Source organism: Belonocnema kinseyi, chromosome 6 (genome assembly GCF_010883055.1).
Source record: "Belonocnema kinseyi isolate 2016_QV_RU_SX_M_011 chromosome 6, B_treatae_v1, whole genome shotgun sequence".
NCBI classification, from domain to species: Eukaryota; Metazoa; Arthropoda; class Insecta; order Hymenoptera; family Cynipidae; genus Belonocnema; species Belonocnema kinseyi.
In genome coordinates this window covers 131,242,133-131,262,029 of record NC_046662.1, presented here as the reverse complement: position 1 = coordinate 131,262,029, position 19,897 = coordinate 131,242,133, and the positions used below count along the sequence as shown (strand labels likewise).

At 36.7% G+C, this 19,897-nt stretch overlaps 1 protein-coding gene across 1 annotated transcript in view; it reads right to left on the bottom strand.

The window, feature by feature from the left end:
• Positions 1-19,897, bottom strand: part of LOC117174439 (putative uncharacterized transmembrane protein DDB_G0290641) — a 72,312-nt gene that overhangs the window by 2,120 nt on the left and 50,295 nt on the right. Inside the window, exon 2 of the mRNA XM_033363561.1 lies at positions 9,841-9,924. Coding sequence (XP_033219452.1) covers positions 9,841-9,924 — 84 coding nt within the window. The remainder of the gene's footprint in view (positions 1-9,840; positions 9,925-19,897) is intronic.

The window sequence follows — 19,897 nt, the reverse complement described above, 5'->3', positions numbered from 1 at the left end:
GAGGGAGCTCTTCTTAATATTTTGACACCAAAATCATGTCGATACACCTTACCGACTGCGAGTAAAGCCACCCACGCTTTAACTTGACAGACTGTAACAACCGGTAGTGGGGATAAAGAGGGTAGCACCTGACGGCCAGGCAATTCTGGCGGGACTGATGGAAGAGGAGAGGCTGAGAGAAGCAGAACGCTATCCAGTCTAGTCTAGACTGAGGATTGTGAGAAACTACGTCCGATTGAGGTAAGCGTCAGCAAAGAGTATCATTTAATTCTACCTCCAGAGCTTTAATGATGTGCCTTTTTTATTTCGAGTGATTTTTTTTTCTTTTCTTGTGTAATTTGAGTGAGTTCTTAAGCGGGATTAATGCCACTATTGGGTAGTTGTATATCGTTTCAAAGCAACAGTATTTAGTATGTGAGCCTATCCTTTTGTTTGTTTATAGTTTTCTTCTTTTTGTGTGTCAATTTAGATTTAAGCCGATTTGTGATTTCGTAACGGTTGCGCCCTTCAGGCAGGAACGCTCTTGATTTGTGAGGAAGCGATCCTCTTCAATTTCATTTAAATTTATAATGTAATAAATCTTTACTTGTTTCCATTTTTTTTTAACTAAAGAGTCACAATGTTTTTCCTCGCCTGCACGTATCCCTCTACCGATTGAGTATTGACTTTTTTATTAGAGATTTTCCTAAAGTAGTAATAAATTATAAATCCCTCTCCCCTTTTAGAGTGACGCTAAGAACGCATCTGGCGCCTGAATACGGTAGGTAATGTTTAAATTACCTTTTAATCACTAAGGACGCCAGGATTTGAGCATTGTTTCCCCTTTTTGTCCTAACGATTGGAAATAGTGTTACAAATTTTGGCGCCCAACGTGGGGCCAGAAGAAGCACTGTGAAAGGGACAGTTTTAGAATCCCTTGAAATTTTGAAGTATGGCTGCTTGAAGCGCCTGAGCCTAAACGACCACACTATACATTTACCCACATTTAGCTAGAGCCTGGGCATTTTGAAGAAAGTAGTTGGTCAATTTCTTTTATAATCTTATACAAATATCTTACATTTTTATTAAATTTTATATTGTTTGCATGTGTTGATTCACCATGGAATTATTGCTGTGATTATTGTTGTTATTGTTGCTACTATTGTTTATTGTTTATTTATATTGTTGCAAATTGATTTTATTCGAAATGCCGGTTTATATATACACTTGTTGAGTGCCGTATGTTGGGTACATTTACAATATTTAAAGAATGTGCCAAATTCTAGATACTTCCGTGATTTAAAATATTTTCGGCTATTCGTACGGCATTTTCGGAATTGCGCTCAAATTTTTTTTTTCTTTTTCTTGTTGCATGTGACTATAAGTGTTAAATTAGATTTTTCGGAGATTATCGAAAAGGAAATGGATTCACCATTAGATAGTGTCTATTAGTACTGAAGTTTGAAAATTTTCTAGATTTTACCGAGGTCCATTCGAGATCAGGTAATTTGAAATATTGTTTAAAGGTTTATTTTTTTCAAATTTTCGTGAGATGGTAATTACGATCTAGAGATACGGAATTTTAAAAGACTTCGCGATTTCAGTGAAACTTTCATTTGGATTTCACAAAAGCGAGGCTAGTGATACGGAATTTCGGCAATTATCCGATTTTGAAACAAACTTCATAATTTTATCGCGATTTTGGAGCATTTTTGGAATTCTTTTTCAGTATTCGAATAAAAATCATCGAGATTCGCCCTGAGTGTTAGGAATTATTTAAGGATATTTTACGTTTTCGAAATTATTAGAAAATTGAATAAATAAAGTAAAATTTCGAGAAATGGATAGTTCTAGAGTTAAAGTAGATAGGTTATGGGCGGAATCTACCGATACGGTTATTAATTAGGCAAGTTCGTTGACTGAAAAGGAACTTCGCGAAACTTTAGGGTATCTCAGCCTATCCACGGATGGGGATGACATGGCTATGAGATGGCGCCTGGTAAGATTCCAACAGCATTGCCGCCACATGCATCAGTCGTGGGAGGAGACTGGGGAGCGGGACTTGTCTGCAGAGATCGAGAGCCTACGGGTTTCGCTTTTCGCGAATAAAGAAACCCCCTTAGGTATTCGCGATGCATCTCCGATGACGTTAAATGCACAAAACCGTTTTTCACCCACCGGTTATGAAACATCTGGTAACGGAACCTCTCTGCGCATATACTACCACCGTTGGTAGTGTGACATTTGCGAGGAATCTAGAGAGTGTCGTCACATTTTCTCCATGTACATTCGTGACCCCTTTATATACACCTGCCACTCGTTCGACCATGGTCCCTTCGGCCTTTCAAGGCATTGTCCAATCTGCAGGACCAAGGATGTCTGCCTACATTCAGGATTCCTGCCTAGCTGGCAATAGTGGGGTTAATTTGCATTCGATGAATTTCTCAGGTGTTTCAGAGCCTCACTTTGAAGTATTAAGAGATGATATAGATTAGAATGCAAGTTATGTTACTGCAACTCTACGTAACACTAACCCGTTTTTAGATTCCTTCTTGCCAACTGGTAACCCCTTCCGCCTAGACAATGTTCCGCACGGTTCTCTGGATATCCCCCCTTTTTCAAAAATGTCAACCCCTAACCCGTTGAGCGGTTTGCCGACGGGCTTGGGAGAAAGGAGTAGGGATGATATTCATTCGATCGTGAGGAAGTGGAATATTAGTTACAATGGAAAACGCGATAGTAGTGCGGGGGAATTTCTTACACAAATTGAGGAATGTAGAAGGGGTAGTTCCTTGTCGGGTAGAGATCTTCTTAGAACGTTACCGTTTTTCCTAAAATCGCCTGCCCATCATTGGTATAGATTCCACAAAGATGAATGGGATATTTGGCAAAAATTTACCATAGATTTTAGGCGTAGATATGGGGGAATGAACTTCCAAATGCGAGTCAGAGATGAAAGGCGAAAAAGGATACAAGGTCCAAACGAACCTATAGTCGACTACCTGCTAAACCTTAGCCTAATTTTTCAACATGACGATCCTTCGATATCGGAAAGGGAGCAATTGCAGATGGCAATTAATAATTTGCACCCTAAGTATTTAGAAGCCCTTCCTAAAACGGAGTATCGTACTTTTGAGGAAGTGGAAGATGCTGGCGAACGGTTCGAAGCATCCAAAATGATAAGTGAAGCCTATGTACCCCCTCCACCTACTCAGGATAGTGTGTCACCCGAATTTTCCTACCGTAACACCGCCGGAAAGTCGGAAGGGGTGGCTGCTACGGAGAATGAGCCTATTGCCTCGAATTTAACTAATAATGATATGAATTCAAATAGTATAAATAACAATAAAAAGCGAGGTGGCAAAGGGCGTGGTAAAAATAACGGTAACAAAACTGAAGATCGATCAACGGGAATCCCAAATAGTAACTATTCTAATAGCACTCGCCTGGTTTTAGTTATGGGTTTTATCCCGGGTTTCCTGAGGCACCTTTGATGCCAGCTAATTTCAGCTATCCTCCATTGAGTACCCATGCTTTTCAAGCACCGAGTTTATCGACTGCTGCGGCGGGCCCAAATGTGAGAAGTGTGAATACTTTAGCGCCAGCCCCCTTAGTGTGCACTACCGCTGGAGGCACTTGAAGAGGGGAGCGCGGCTGCTGTTGGAATTGCAAAGAGCAAGGGCACCTTTTTTTGCTTGCTCTAAGTCTAGAAAGGTTTTCTGCCACGGCTGTGGCACCCCCGGCCAAATTTCTACGAACTGTAGCGGATGTTCGGGGCCCAGATCGGGAAACGAATAGGGGTGAGTGACTCTAAAACTCCGATCACTTTCCCCCTTCGTTGTTAAGGCCCCTCAGATTTCGCTAGATCCAGTCAATACGGTACTAGATGAGCTGCGCCTATTTATTACTGTTGGTGTCGATGGCCAATCACTACACGGACTCTTCGATCCAGGCTCGTGCTTTACCTATATTGGTAAGCCGGAATTTGAGAAATTTTCGAGTTTGCTTAGGAAATTAGCTGATCAAACACGTCCGGGAATTATGTACCCTAACGGGGTGATCGAGGAAACTGTCGGGCAAGCCATTTTGCACTTACGTTTTTAGGTTTAAGAAAATTTTTGCCGATTCGTTTCGCACCAACTTTTGATTGCGAAGTTTTATTTGGTCACGATTTCGCAGAATTGTTTAATTTTGACGTTAGATTTAAGTCACGTATTTGGAGAATAGGGAACTGTATTTTGGCGAACCTATCAGGGACAAGAAATCGGTTTAGAAATAATCTTGCCATCTGAATTATCAGATAATCGTGCTGAAAATGTCAATGTTTCTCTCTCATATGCAGTCGAGCAAGCATGTGCTGGAATAAAGGAACTAAAGCTTTCCGAGGCCAATTATTTGGAAGATTTTCTTAAAAGGAAAATTCCTTCTGTGCCAACTAAGCTTTCTGCTACCCGCATGGTGGAACACCATATAGACATTCAGCAAAGTTCTCCCATCAGGTAAGTTTATCGGCGTCTTTCTCCCAGGGTTGAAGAATCATTGATCAATCCGTCCAGAGGCTTGAGGCTGAGGGAATTATAATCCCAGTAAAAGCGTTTTATCTGCGCGATATATCTCTAACATTGACCTGAGTCAAGTATTCCATCAGATTCCTCTCTCCAATGAGTGTAAGGAATTCACTGCTTTCCCAGTACCGGGCATGGGGCTTTATCATTACAATCGAATGCCATTCGGGTTATCGGGGGCTCTAGAAACATTTCAGCGATTTTTGGATCGAATGTTAACACCGTATTTTGAGTATCATGCATTTATGACATTATTGTAGTCAGTGAAACCTTCGAAGACCATATTTTTTGGTTAGAGAAAGTTTTGGATTAGAGATTTGATTGGGGGAAAGACCAGGAAAAGGCTTTCTAAGAATTGAAATCCGAATTAATTGCCGCTCCTACGTTATTGAGGACAGATTTCAGTTTTCCATTTTGTTTACAAACAGGCGCGAGTAGCATGGGTTTGGGGTCCGTTCTGACTCAAGTTTAAGATGGCGTCGAACACGTCATAGCCTTTGCAAGTCGATCAATGCAAGGCGCTGAGAAAAACTACACCCTGACGGAGCAAGAATGTTTAGCGATGGTATGAGCGGTTGAAAAGTTTAGGCCATATTAGAAGGGCTATCACTTCATGGTGATTACGGACCACAGTAGTCTCCGATAGCTCTATAACTTGAGAGATCCCACTGGGAGACTGGGTAGATGGGTCCTCAAGTTGTTACAATACGACTTTGAGGTTAACATCGAAAGGGTGCCTTTCATCACGTACCAGACGCACTTTCGCGCATGTACGAATCAGACTCTGGGGTGGTGTGTACTATCGGCAAGACCGATGATTTGTGATATAATCGTAGAACTAAATTGGTCCAGGAGATGCTTTGTCAGTTTCCGGATTGGAAACTGGAAGGTAATCGTCTTTACTGTCATCGCCCCGACCATCTTACCGATACATTGTTGCCTGATTTAGCGGCATGGAAACTGGTTTTGCCATTGGAGATTCGAGGCAGGGCGATTACTGAGGCACACGACACCACGACATCTGGACATTTGGGTGTGGACAAAACCTTCCAGCGTATGTCGTTGCTTTACTATTGGCATGGCATGTTCAACGACGTTGCAAGGTACGTACGAGCATGCCAGACTTGTCAGAGAATGAAAGTGGATCAGGCAGATCCAGTGGGTTTAATGGGTAAGAGGGTGATAGAGCAGCCTTGGTCGATGGTAGCAGCGGACATAATGGGCCCATTCCCACCGAGTCGCTCTGGTTACCATTACATCTTGGTTTTCCAGGATATGTTCACTAAGTGGGTTGAGGTTCTGCCTCTCCGAAAGGCCAATGCCACTAGCGTTCAGAAGGCATTTGAGGACACTGTTATCTTTAGATAGGGAACTCCGGAATTACTGTTTACGGATGATGGAACCGAGTTTGTGAACAAACTGATTTCAAAAGCCGCATCAGAATTAGGGATTAGGCACTCGACTACCCCACCGTATCACGCTTAAGCTAATCCGGTTGAGAGGGTTAATCGCGTACTTCAAACCATGATATCATCCTTTCTAGAGGGTGATTATCGTAGCTGGGATGAACATCTTCCCGATTTCCGTTTTGCATATAATACGGCTGTGCATAGTTCCACTCGTGTGTCGCCAGCGCTCTTAAACTATGGTAGAGAGCCTAGATTGGCAAAAACGCTAAGAAGGCAGAAAGAGGGAGGCCCAGATATAGTTCTGTTAGCTGCAGAGGATTGGGAATGTAAAATTAAGCGATTGTCGGCTCTCAGAGATCTGGTCGCACATCACTTGGATATAGCGTCCGATCGTCAGGCGAAAGACTATAATCGCCGTAAACGAGACATTCGCTACCAAGTGGGTGACATTGTTTAGCGTAAAACCCATATTCTGTCGTCGGCTTTAGATTATGTTGCAAAGAAGTTAGCCCCGGAATATGCAGGTCCTTTCCAGGTTACAAAAGTAGTATCATCAGTAATATACGAAATCAAAAATGAATCCGGGATAATTGAAAAAGCTCATATTAAAGATTTAAAACACTACTGGTCACTCTTGTCGTCTTCAATTTCGAAGATCCCGAACTATCCACCAGGCATCCTTCCTCCGTTTGAACTGGGAACCCTCCGACCGAAGGAATCGCTTCCCCACGGATGTCGGAATATACCAGGACCGTCCGTATAGATCGATAAGGGTCCCGAGTCCGGAACTTCGGATAGTCATCTGCCCAGAAAACGGGGTAGGCCCTGAAAGCCAACCCGCGGAGGTGAGCCCAAGTCTGCCCCCGACTGAAATAACACCTACGATACCTCGGGAGCCCAAGACGATCCCATCGGAAACCATCTTCCAGTCCGCAAACGAGGAAGGCCGCACAGGAGAACCCTCGGTATCCCGGTCACGCACCTTGTCCGACGTCGAGGTCCGGGTAGGCCCCCGAAACTCCAAAGGAGCGATACCAAAAACCCTATCTCGCTCCAGGCCCAAGAGACGGAAGAGAAGAACGAAGGACCCCGCCGAAGCGAATGGCTTAAAAGAAAAGAATAGGGGAGATTCCACCTTCTCTCTCGTCTCGGGCCCAGGGTAAAGATAGGGGTATCTCGCAGCGAGTTGGACGATATTGTCGACATAGGAAATTGCGATCGGAGAACTCATGTTGCTCCTGTCAGGACAGAGGAATTGAGAGACTTCGAGAGACCATTTCCTCTCCAGAATATTGACGCAAAGGTATCAGTATTATTGGGACTACCGCTTAGTATAGAACCGCAGGCGTCAACCTATGGGGATGAGAGCTTCTCGCTTACATCCGCGAATCTCACTCCTTGGATTTTCCCAAGTCCTACCTCTGCTTTTATCCAACTTTCTGAGCAGAGGGTGACTTTAATGGGGCTTTAACAGCCATCACCAGCACGTTGCTCATCTTGGGCCCATAAGGTGCTTCCTAGAGCGCTCCGCCAAACACTAATGCCAACCCCGCCACATGGTTGTTGGAATTGTCACCAGCAGGATCACGACTTCAACCATTGTCCACTGCCAAGGGGTATTTTCTGTTATTACTGTGGAAAGATGGGCGTGAAAGTCGCACAGTGTCCGAGGTGTGGGGTGAGGTGTATGGACGGAAAGGGTAAGTCCCTTTTCATATCCTGATCAGGCCCCCCCTTCTCTCCCGCAACCGTTTACTGCCTCACAACCTCGGTCATTGTCTGGGTTTCCCCAACAGGCATTACGTCTCCTTGAACACCAAGGTGGTAGCCAACTTGAGAACAGCGTAAGCTTGGATGCAGACCATCCCTTCATTAAGGCCCTGGCAGAAGCTATCCTGAAGCGACTCTAATTAACGAGCAAGCTTTATAGGCACTTAGTGCCTTGATGTATAGCTAGTTATAAGCCCTTTCGTGTTGTTCCTACTGTAGTTTTAAGCCATCTTCGTGTAAGTTTCGTGAAGCTTCTCAAGCTCTATTTAGTTTTAAGCCTTCTCGTGTAGAGTTTAGGATGTAGATTTAGTTATGAACTTTGATTTTTGCCTTCGCTGCCTGATTACGGGATTATCAACGATCAAGTTTTATTCTAAGATTGAAAATTTTATTGGGTTTGAGTCGAAACCAATTGAGGTAGGACTACAGTCCAATAAGAAAACAGATTATTTTTGTTTTTGTTTTATAAAGACGAATTGCGGTCAGTAATATGAATTTTGCACCAGTTCATGAAACTTGGACTCAAATGCACAGGCAAGCACAAGAACAATCAATGTCAATACAATCTAAGCAGTGCTCATATTCGAAATTGAATCTGGAAGTCGGAATGCTGACGCTTGCTGGTCATGGTGACCCCGCCAGTCAGCCTGGGAAGGGGTGTTGTGACGTTGTCGTTATCGAATTATCATTTAAATCTAATATCGCAGAATTTCCTACGGCCAACACTAGCTTAAATTGATCAATTGAGTATGAGTGTAGAAGGATGCAGAATGAGTGTGAATAAAGCAATCATAGGTTAGGTTAGCAAATTCTTCTATACACTTTAGGAAATTATTTAGATTACCTTTTATTTTTTATCCAAGTTAAATAAGAAAGCCGGAGGTTCGTTGTATTTAGGGACCTGACGTCTTGTCTCAATCAACAGAAGTGTTCCTCGCTTCCTCAAAATCTCAAAAAGCAGATAGCACATGTCACCGTTCAACACTCAACCTCACCACTGCACCCTGCACCCAGTGCCGTTGCACTTCTTGTCGCGAAGCCACTATAAACACACGGTGGAACCGTCTACTGATTCCTTACCGACTCGAGTAAAGTAAAACAAATTTACTTACGACTTGCGAAACCATACTCAGGCCGGCATATGTCATAACAAATCGGCTTAGCCATCTTGCCAGGAAACATCGAGCCGGCAGACCACCAGGGGAACATTCAGTCCGATACACGAAAGTAACAATCGGTAGTGGGGATAAAAAGGGCAGCACCTGACGGCCAGGCAACGCTGGCGGGTCTGATGGAAGAGGGTAGGCTGAGAGCAGCAGAACGCTATCCAGTCTATTCTAGACTGAGAATTGTGAGAAACTAAGTCCGATTGAGGTAAGCGTCAGCAAAGAGTATAATTTAATTCTACCTCCAGAGCTTTAATTATGTGCCTTTTTTTATTTTGAATGAGTTTTCTTTTCTTGTGTAATTTGAGTGATTTCGTAAGCAGGATTAATGCCACTATTGGGTAGTTGTGACGCGTTTCGAAGTAACAATAATTAATATGTGAGCCTATTCTTTCGTTTGTTTAGAGTCTTCTTCTTTTTGTGTGTCAATTTAGATTTAAGCCGATTTGTGATTTCGTAACAGTTGCGCCCTTCAGACAGGAACGCTCACGCTTTGTGAGGAAGCGATGCTCTTTAATTTCATTTAAATTTATAATGTAATAAATCTTTATTTGTTTCAATTTTTTTAACTTAAGAGTCACAATCCCCCCCCCCCACTTATCCCTTTACTGATTACGTAGAGACTTTTTTTACGAAAGATTTTCTTAAAGTAGTAATAAATTATGAATCCCTCTCCTCTTTTGGACTGACGCTAAGAACGCGCCTGACTTCTGTAGGTAATGTTTAAATTACCTTTTAACCACTAAGGACGCCAGGATTTGAGCATTGTTTCCCCTTTTTGCCCTAACGATTAGAAATAGTGTTACAGCAGAGTCTCGCCCTTCGAAAAAAGTTTATTTGAAATTGCATTAAGGGTTATCAACCATCTTCGCTTAAAATGTTCAAGATCATTTTATATTTAGGATTTTTAAGTTACTAATAATTTTTAAGGGTTTGCAAAGCAAGCCGTACCTCTTCAGCTAGAGGATCCATGTCTTCGTCTTCACTCCGATCTTCGCCTTCACTTCGATCTTCGTCAATTTCAAGGTTGCCATCCTGTTAAAATGATTAATAATTCAACATTTGATCAAGAACACAATTTAAAGTTTATGTTTTTTATATTGATCTATTTTACAGTTTTAGACGTTTTTACAGTTTTCTTAAATATGATTTAAGTGTCTAAGTCCGAAAACGGTTTTCTATCTGATTGTTTCTGGCTTTCAATAGGACCTTGGAAACAGAAAATCGAATTATTTGGCCGACGGAATCTCAGCCGGCCCTATCTGACACTTCGTTGGAAGTATATTTGTGTGGTTCACGTATAACTCAGAAAATAAATGGTTTTCTATCTGCCTCTATCCAGCTTTCAAACGCTCCTCGGCGACAAAAGATCCAATTATTTTTTCAACGAAATATTATCGGACCCTATCCGGTAATTAGTCGGAACTGTATTTCGGTGATTATTTCCGTTCAAGACAGAAAATGGTTTTCTGTGTGTCTCTATCCAGCTTTCAAACGAGAATCGGCAACAAAATAATCCAATAATTTTTTTAACGAAATATTATCCGGCTATATCCGGCAATCGGTCGGAACCGATTGTGATTATTTCCGTTTAAGACAAATATGGTTTCCTATCTGCCCCTATCTGGTTTTCAAACAAACATCAGCAGCAGAAAACTCAATTATTTTGTGAACGAAATATTATCTGGTTCTATATGGAAATTTATCAAAATTCCATTTTCACGATTGTTTCCACCCAAGACGGAAAACAGTTTTTTTTCTGGCACTATCCAGCTTTCAAGTGAACACCATTAACAGAATGTATCATTTTTATAAATGTTATTTTGTCGCAGGGAATTATTAAAATAATATTTTATGCTAATTTTGCCGATTACTAAGCATTTTTATGGAAAAACGAAAATAATATGTCTCGGTCTTGGGTCGAATTAGGAGCTCTCTAGATTTGCTCTCGTTTTTCTATAAAAATGACCAGTAATCGGTAAAATTAACATTAAAAATTACCTTAGAATGCCTTATTTTCGATTTTCTAAAATGTTGCTTCTAAAACTGGCCCTAATACTTAATGTTTAACACTTTCTTAATGTTTTGTGGAAAAACATTTTTAGAACATCCAAATTACAGAAATAGACCGGGGGAACCTAACACTGGTAAAATCGATAATTTTCTAAGTATCGCGTGCCCATAATTAAAGGTACTATTAATTAAAAGTGCCAAGAAAGGTGAACTATGATTATTATATAGTTAGCGATAACTAAGACTAAATCTATTTTAAACAAGCAGGTTCTACACTTGAAGTGGTAGAATTTCTCGGGAACAAAGCATGGTTTCTTTAGAGAAAACTAAGCGATAAATGCTCTTCTGAATTGCGCCAAAAAAATTTCTATTAAGTTATGCGTATTTGGATTATGTACTTTTTTGCAAAACAAATTTTTTTCTTTAAACCTCTATAAATTGTGACCTTATTGATTTACTTGAGATTTCTTTCCGGATTCTTGTAGCCCCTTTTATTTTAAAAACATTAAAAGTAGACTCACTCAAAAACACCAAACTTACATTTTGTGCCAATTCCTTCTTGAATTTGAGCTTTAAAAAAAAATTATCTTGTCAGTTTGATGTGAGCTGAATAACTTCTGTTTCGAGGTTTTTCCTTCATAAAATATGGAGTATTTTTTAGGGGGGTGGGGGTACTGCCCCTGTGGCCACTAGGGCACCGCCGCCTCAACATTTGAGACTGGGTGAATTTTTTTCCTAAAAACCTCATTTTTCAATTTTTCTCGTAAACGATGCAAGATAGTGCAAAAGAGTGAGAGGTAATCTTTATTTTCATAATATCAGCTACAAAAGATCAAATTCCAAAAAGCTGGAAAACATTTTTTTATTCACATTAATAGTAAATGCACTCAAAACCACGACGCTTTCTCAAATATATTCCTGGAAATTTTCAGAGCTAAAAATAAACTGCAAGTATTTAAATATTTTTGGCACGAAGAATTAAGTCTTGATTTAAATAAGTAATTCATAATAAAAATATCCAAATGACAAAAAGTGTAAAAATTATAATAAAATAACAATTATTATTATAAAATATAGAAAAATATAGTAATATTTTACAATTTCCAAAATAATGAAATATATCCTTTGATCCGAACTCTTGAAATGGAAGTTAATAACTTGTTTTAGAGACAATCTCGACTCTTAAGTACACTCGAATCACGCTATATCGAGGAGCTCGGGTACCCTCAAAAATCTCACTATAACGAGAGCAAGAGGAGTCATTAAAATTATTGTTAACCTTAAATTTAATTTAAAGTATGAATGTATTTTCACAAACTTCTTAATATTTGTAACCTTTAAATCGTAGACTTATATTTTCTCATTGGAAAATTTAAAGCAATATTTAGATTTCATAATATGATCTTGCGCAACATTGCACTAGTTAACGGTTCAAGAATTGATATTACGTATAACTTACAAGTTTTTTCAATATTTCGGAAACTGGGCTTAGTTTATTTGCAAAAAAATATTTCTTTTCTATTTTCACTTTAAATTTTTCACAAGAATTAATATTTCTTCGTTTTAATTTTTGATGCAACTTACATTTATTCGAATCCAAAATGAATTTAGTTTAATTAAGTAGTTAACCTTATAGTTTTTGATGAAATATAAGTATGTGTTTGATATTTTCAGAGAAAAAAAGCGTAAATCCTTAACAATAGAAGAAAAGATTGATATTTTGAAAAAACTCGAAAGTGGGACCCAAAATTGTAAGCTCGGTGAAGAATATAAAGTTAGCAGTTCTACAATTTCAACAATTTTTAAAAATGAAGAAAACCTTCTTAAACATTACGAGCAGATGAAACTTGTCCATGGTGATACAAAGCGAAAGAGAGTTATTCGACCTGAATTTGAAACTCTTGAGAAGACACTTTATGCTTGGTTGTGTCAAAAAAAAACCTTCGAAGAACCAGTGTATGGGCTGCTTTTACAGGAAAAAGCTACATTCTTTTATGAAAAGCTGAAAAAAGAAAGGCAAATGTCAAGAGACCAACACGTTGGTTTTAGCAAGCGAGCAAGATATAGCTGGACAAAAGACAATGGAGGAAAGATTAACGATTATGGCGTGTGCTAATGCAAGTGGCTCGCATCGTATTCCTCTCCTTGTTATCGGAAAGTCTGCAAAACCGAGATGTTTAAAAGCTCATTCATTGCTTCTGGAATATCAAAATCAAAAAAAGGCGTGGATGAACTCTAAAGTTTTTAGACACTGGTTTCAAAATATTTTCTTGAAAAAAGTTCGGGGGGTGAAACCAGACTCACGGTAATTACTTTTTATATTTGCATGATTCTGATTATTTATTTTTTGAAATTAAACATTGTATACAAATAATTATATTTTCAGGATCATTTCATTACTCGACAACATTCCCTCATATCCATCAGTTGAAAAGTTGAATGTTATCGACGAAAAATGTCTGGTGATGTATCTCCCTCCAAATGTCACTAGCTTGAACCAGTCAAAGGACCAGGGTGTTATTTTGGCTATGAAATGACACTACAAGGCGGGATTCTTACAAGATGCATTACACTGTAATCATAGCACCAATAGTTCCTTTGTCCAATTTGTGAAAAAGTGGACCGTGTCGGACTCTATGTGTGTTCTCAAAGAAGCTTGGAATTCAGTAACACCGAGCACTCTTCGAAACTCGTGGAAAAAACTAATACCGACTCTGATAACAAGTGCTGTAGAAACACTTTCCAATGACAATCTTGTGATCTACTGAATCGCGGTCCTGGAGGAGATCTATGTTCTGCATTAGATGCAGAAAATTGGCTCCAAGAAGAAGCAGATTTGCCCGTTTTTGAAGTCGTGAGCGACGAACAGCTCCTAAATACGCATTGTGATCTTGAATTGCCCATACCGGAAGAACAGGAAACTAAAGATAGTATCAATTCAGAGGAGAACGAAGAACTCGACAGAACTACCTGTGAATCCAAGAGACCGGAAACTATTTTGAATGCGGCAAAGTCAACTCTTGACTGGACTGGACACCGAATGGAATTCTCAGAGGAAGAACTCCTAACATTTACCAAAGTCCGAGATCTCGCTCTTAATTTGCTGTCAAAGCCAAACTCAGATCTAGAAAATCTCTCACAGAATGTGAACGTGGGTGTCTCCCTTATTTTTTTAGATTGAAATTTTCTTAGTCAAAATAAGTTCTAAAGTTTGTTCAGAAATTATATTTAAGGTTTAAAAGAGAAATTTTTTCAAATTATTAAAAAATATATTAAAATATTACAAGTATTGTATATGTTCGTTATTAGCAAAAATGCGACGTGGAAAAATGTGTCCGGTTCAGTATTTATAAGGTTTAATAATAAAGTTTTAAGTAATAAAAGTGTGATATTCAAAAGTGTTGTGACTTTTAGCATATTTAATATGTATAATACTATATTTAGTTGTATTCTGTTATGTGTTATCTATTCAAAAATTCATTTTCGTTTTGTGTAAAGATGATTGAAAATAGAAAATTTATCGCTTTGAAGGCAAACTTGTTTGTATATCAAAAATCAATTTATTAAAAGAGAGAAAAGATCTAATTATAGTGTATTTTAGAAAGATAAAGAAATTTAATTTGGACGTTACGGTCTTTTTCCAGCACGCTTAACTTTTTTGTTATTATTCTCCCAAACTACATCAAATCTTCTTCTTTCAAGTTTATTACAATACGCAAATGCGAAAACTTATTTTTTAAACTATTATTTAAAAACGCACAGTGATAGATGTCGATTACTGATTCAAATTTGCGCGGGCTCACCGGGCGAAATGGTGGGGATGAAGGGCGAGACATTCGGCTCGTTGTAGTGCGAGATAGTGCGATCGTTATAGCAAGCGCTCGTTATATCGAAGGTCGTTATAGCAAGGTTTGAGTGTAGTCAGTTTAATATAAAAATTGAGTTTAAACTTAACAATTACTAATATAATTAAATACAGCCGATTATTCGTCGAGGTTTTATGATAAATTAAATAAGTTGCCCCCTTTCATATTTGTAAGCGAAAATGGAGTCATACTTTTTACATAAATAAGTTGATCTGGAAACTTCCTTAAGGTACGTATAGGCGCTATCGAAAGTTAACATATGTACAAAATCCATATATTATCGGGCACCCATAAAAAGTGCATTTAGGTGTCATATACATTTTTAATCAATAAATATATTTTGGATTGCATCGAAAACAAATTAATTTAAAATTCCATAATGTAGTTGATGACAAGAATATTCCTTTCACTTTTACTGTTTCAATATAAATAATTTATTATTCAATTTTTAAATATTTCCTTTAATAGAATCCAAAACATGCATTAGAGAATTTTTCAGGAATAATATGGGTGAAAAGAAATTGGAGGACACTTCACTCTACTGGTATTACTTACAGGAGTACAAGTGTAAATCGCGGATATTATTGGAAATTATTTTCACCCCGGTAATAAGCGTAGAATAGAGAAAAATTAATATTTTCAGATTTCAGCGCAAAAGTAAAGATTATTCTATTATTTTGAATGCGCGATTTTTCCATCTGCCTAAAATGCCACAATAAGAATAAGATGCCTCCTAAACTTATTCACTTCTATTTCCATAGCGACCGCCACAAAGTTCTCTATTCTCCCAAAGAGAACGTGTTTTCAATATATTTAATTCCTTCTAATTGTGCCGGTAACGCACCTCACAGAGATATTTTTTATAACTCAGAAGTGGTGATATTTTGTTTTTATTGAATTCCTTCTAATAAGTTCACAAAATATGTGTAATAAGTTGTTTTAATTGCTTCATGCGGAATATAAATTCTGAAATTTCAATTCTCACCAATTCAACTCTGCCTCACTAGAGTTAAAATTATTTAAATTCACACATTTGCATATATTTCTTTGTGGCATTTTTAAGACGTTTAAATAAATTATTAAAATATAAATAAATATAAATTTGAATATTTTCGAATTTACAGGTTATAAAAAGATTTAATAATGAAAAATAGGTTAAATAAATGCTTTCGTTAAATTTTACTAAGTCGATTGAGAGGAATAGGATTTGCACTTTTTCTGTTCCCGTTGGGGGATTTTTAGACGGAGGAAAAATCGCGTATTCATAGGAATAAAAATTCTTAATTTTTCTGAATTGAACGCTTGTTACTGGGACTCTTTTCATTGAAATCTAACATATATTTATTTGTTTAAACAATATCATCTTATTGGGGTGCCTTAGCATGGCTTAGGAGTGCCAACCAAGGGGGGCGCAGACGGGAAACCCCGGCTGCGCCCCCATGCCAGTCCGCCACTGGTTGTATTCCAGTATCTGATTTCGGAGTCATGCATTCCAATTTAACAACCAATCAAATATGCTAGTTATAAAGAAAATATTTATAAATATCGGAAGTCTTCTATCAATATAACAAGAGGTTTCGACATCAGTGAATCTGTGCACTCATCGATCATCCTCATTGACCCGATTGGATATTATACTTTGAGGTTATGTCACATTACTTCCATGAGGTTTCTGACTTTCTTGTTATTATACTTCAAATTTCAGCTACATCGCTTTTGCTGCGTTTACCTTTAAACATTATTATATACTATTATTTCTCACAAATTCTAAAAATGTAACTGCAATGATGTCAAATTACTTTTTTAAATATTATACACACTACATGCATTATTCCTTGCTGTTGTAAATAATATTTCCAAACTATAATTTAACCTTGAAACAGTAAAGTAAGCAATTAGATCAAATTAAATGATTCACAAGTGAGTGCAAGAAATAACGCAAGGAAGATAATTTTATTTCATATAATCAAACTGAATTTAAAATTGTAAATGTCAATTAAGACAAATAAACATTTAGATATTGTTTCGTGTAGACTTTTATACCAGCCGTTTTCATCAAACATACTTTTAGATCATTGTTTAATATTCATCTATTTAATATTTATATTCCTTATACAATTACTGAGGCCAAAAACGTACTATTATTTCAGAGACAAAATAATGTCTCACAGTCCTATCTTCTTTAATGAGAAAATGGATGATGAAAGCAATGTCGAGGAATTGGACACATTTCTCGACAACCATTTACCTGATGTACGAAATGTTCCAATTACTGCTTATCTTTAAAGTTTAAATTTTATTATTTCCAAATAATTTGGCATTTTTTAAATTTCGGATTTATGTCATACTGGAAATGATTACTCTACTGAACCTGTTAGTATCATACCCGATAACAGAGATCTTTTACGCCAGCCAGAATCTGAAACATTAATAGAACTGATAGATGCTGAAGAAACTGCCAGCGTCTTCTCAAGAATAGGACCGAGCAATAAACAAAATGTCAAATCTGGAATAAGTAAGTGCTTAAAATTGATATTGCTTTAGATATTTTAAATTTTAAACTTACATGTTTAATGCTCAAGGGTGAAAATTTTGACTTGTACACATTTTTCAATATTGAAATTAATAATAATTTAACAGTCCACTTCTAAGTTCTTTGACTTTTTATTGTCTCGACAATAATATTTCCAAATTTAAAGCCTAAAATTCAAAAGTTTTCATCTTTAATTTATTGAATTTGTGAAATGAATGTTACTTTCAAGCTTATTAGTGATTAGTGATCAATTTCTTGCACTTTTACGACCTTTTTAAAGTCTTTCTAAAATATTGTCTCTTTTCCATTTTTTCCACTTTGAAAGAATTTTTCACAATTTTGTAAATTATGAATTTGAAATTGAAGACGATCATAAAATATTCCATTTTATAAAATTAAACTGTACAATTTCAATTGGAAAAGTTAAACATCGCCCTTTTAGAAATTATATGGTTTCAAACATAAATCATTAAAATCTGACAAATTTCTTTCTGACGTTTAAAAAGTGCGATAATTTCAAATTTGAGCAATTAATGGACACAATTTTCACTTTGAGAACAAAAATGAAAATTTGAAAATTTCAAACTCAAGACATTTTAAAATTTGACAATATTGAACTAGAAAAATTTCTAAATCAAATATTTAAAACTATTTAACTTGAAATATTCAGAATAAATTTTTTTAGTAAATATGTTCAAAGTTGAGATTAAAAATTTGTTTAAAAACAAAAGCCTTAATAGTTATTTATTAAATTTTTATTTCAAAGCGTTACAATCACATAATTTTAAATTAAAATATTGAACTTTGAACCATTCTACAATTAAATCGTTCACAGTTGTACAATTTCTAGTTAAAAGGCTTCATACTTGAGAAAACTTCTTTGTGTAGTTTTAAATTTATTTGGCTGGATACAGAAAAGGAATATATAACTATTTCGTTGAGAATAAGAAGCGACGATTCCATACAACGAAATCACCCAGGGGCTTTCCTACTCTCAGTGAAATAATTTTACATCTTCTTTTTGCACCTGGCGCCTCAAATATTAAACATTTGATTAACTTTAATTACAAATTCTCTATTTTAAAAGTTTAAAAATGAAATGAAAGAATTTACAAACTTTATTATAAAATAAAAAACTGTGATTCTCTTAAGCCCTTAATTTCTAATGATATTGTTCGAAGTGTTCGAATTGTTCAAGCTCGCACATGAAGAGCATATCTGATTTAAAATATGATGTGTATTAGGGTGCCAAACATTTTTCTTTTTCTTTTGCGAAAGCTTTTCCTTCAATTTCTTCCTTTTTTGTGAAAAAATACTGATATGTAAATTAAAGGCTGAAAAATTCCTTTCATCCTACAAACTTTCTCAGTTATTTATTGTCAAATAAGTTTTACAGTCTGATTTCACGAGATGTTTATTTGCTGAATAAAAGACTTTAAATAATAAGAATATGACATAAATAATAAAAATATGATAGGAAGCATATGCCATGGAATATAAGGGTAAAATTATATACGTTGTAGCCATTTAGTGTAATGAGACATTACATGAACGAGTAAGCAGAACTGATTAAAAAAATTAAAAACACAGCTTTGCACTTCCATTGGGATTAATTAAGAATTTAGCTTATATTCTTTTCAGGTAAATAGAAACTAAAATACACTTTAACGTATTTTTCGTGTATTTCGAAATTGAAGTTTTCTTATCATCCTGTATAAATATTTGGATTCAATCAAGGACGTCGAATCTTCTCTTTATATTGTAGAAGATTCTGGGATATATTATTCAAGGAAAAAAGTCTTCAGGGGTCATTTCAGACCATTCTTTATAAAAAAATTGCAAATTTTCGTATTCAAATCCCAATCATAACTTAAAATTTTGTTACTAATTTGATAGAATTTAGGGCTTATTCTTCAATAAACAATTCATATTTATTAGGATAAAAGAATTTCTTGACCTTAAATTTATTTTTTTTTTTTAAATCGAAAAATAAGAAAATTTACTTTGAGAGCTTAAAGAGCCGAGCGGAACCTCTAAGCATTTTTTTTAATAAAATAAAATTTATGGCAGTATTTTTTTTATTTTTAATTATTTAAACTAAGCTATTTTATGTATTTTATAATATGCAGATGGTCGCAGAGTTTTAAAATATCTTTTAAGTTCCAATGGAATAGTTGCATAGCGAGATAAAGTAATAAATTAGCTAAATTTATTTTTTTTTCAGAAAAAAGGCCGTCAGGTGGACGATACAATCGCTTCATACTGCAGCAAAAACAGCGCAACATCTATAAAAATCGAATGCGTGAATACGTAAAATTCATGTCCGAATGTCAACGGCAGTTTTTCGTGAATGAGAGGGATAGAAGCATTGATAGGGGTGTTGTTGGTAATAGAGGAGGATGGAGTGGTGAGAATTACAGAAGCGGCAGAGATTTCGGTGGTAGGCTAGGTTACAGGGGTGGTAGAGACTTCCGTGGTAGTCAAAGTAGAGGCATCGGACGCGGCACATAATTCAGGGACGGTCAACGTGGTACGAATCTGTTTCGTGATTATTAATTGATTTAAATAATAATTTAAATATTTTCTATATTATCTG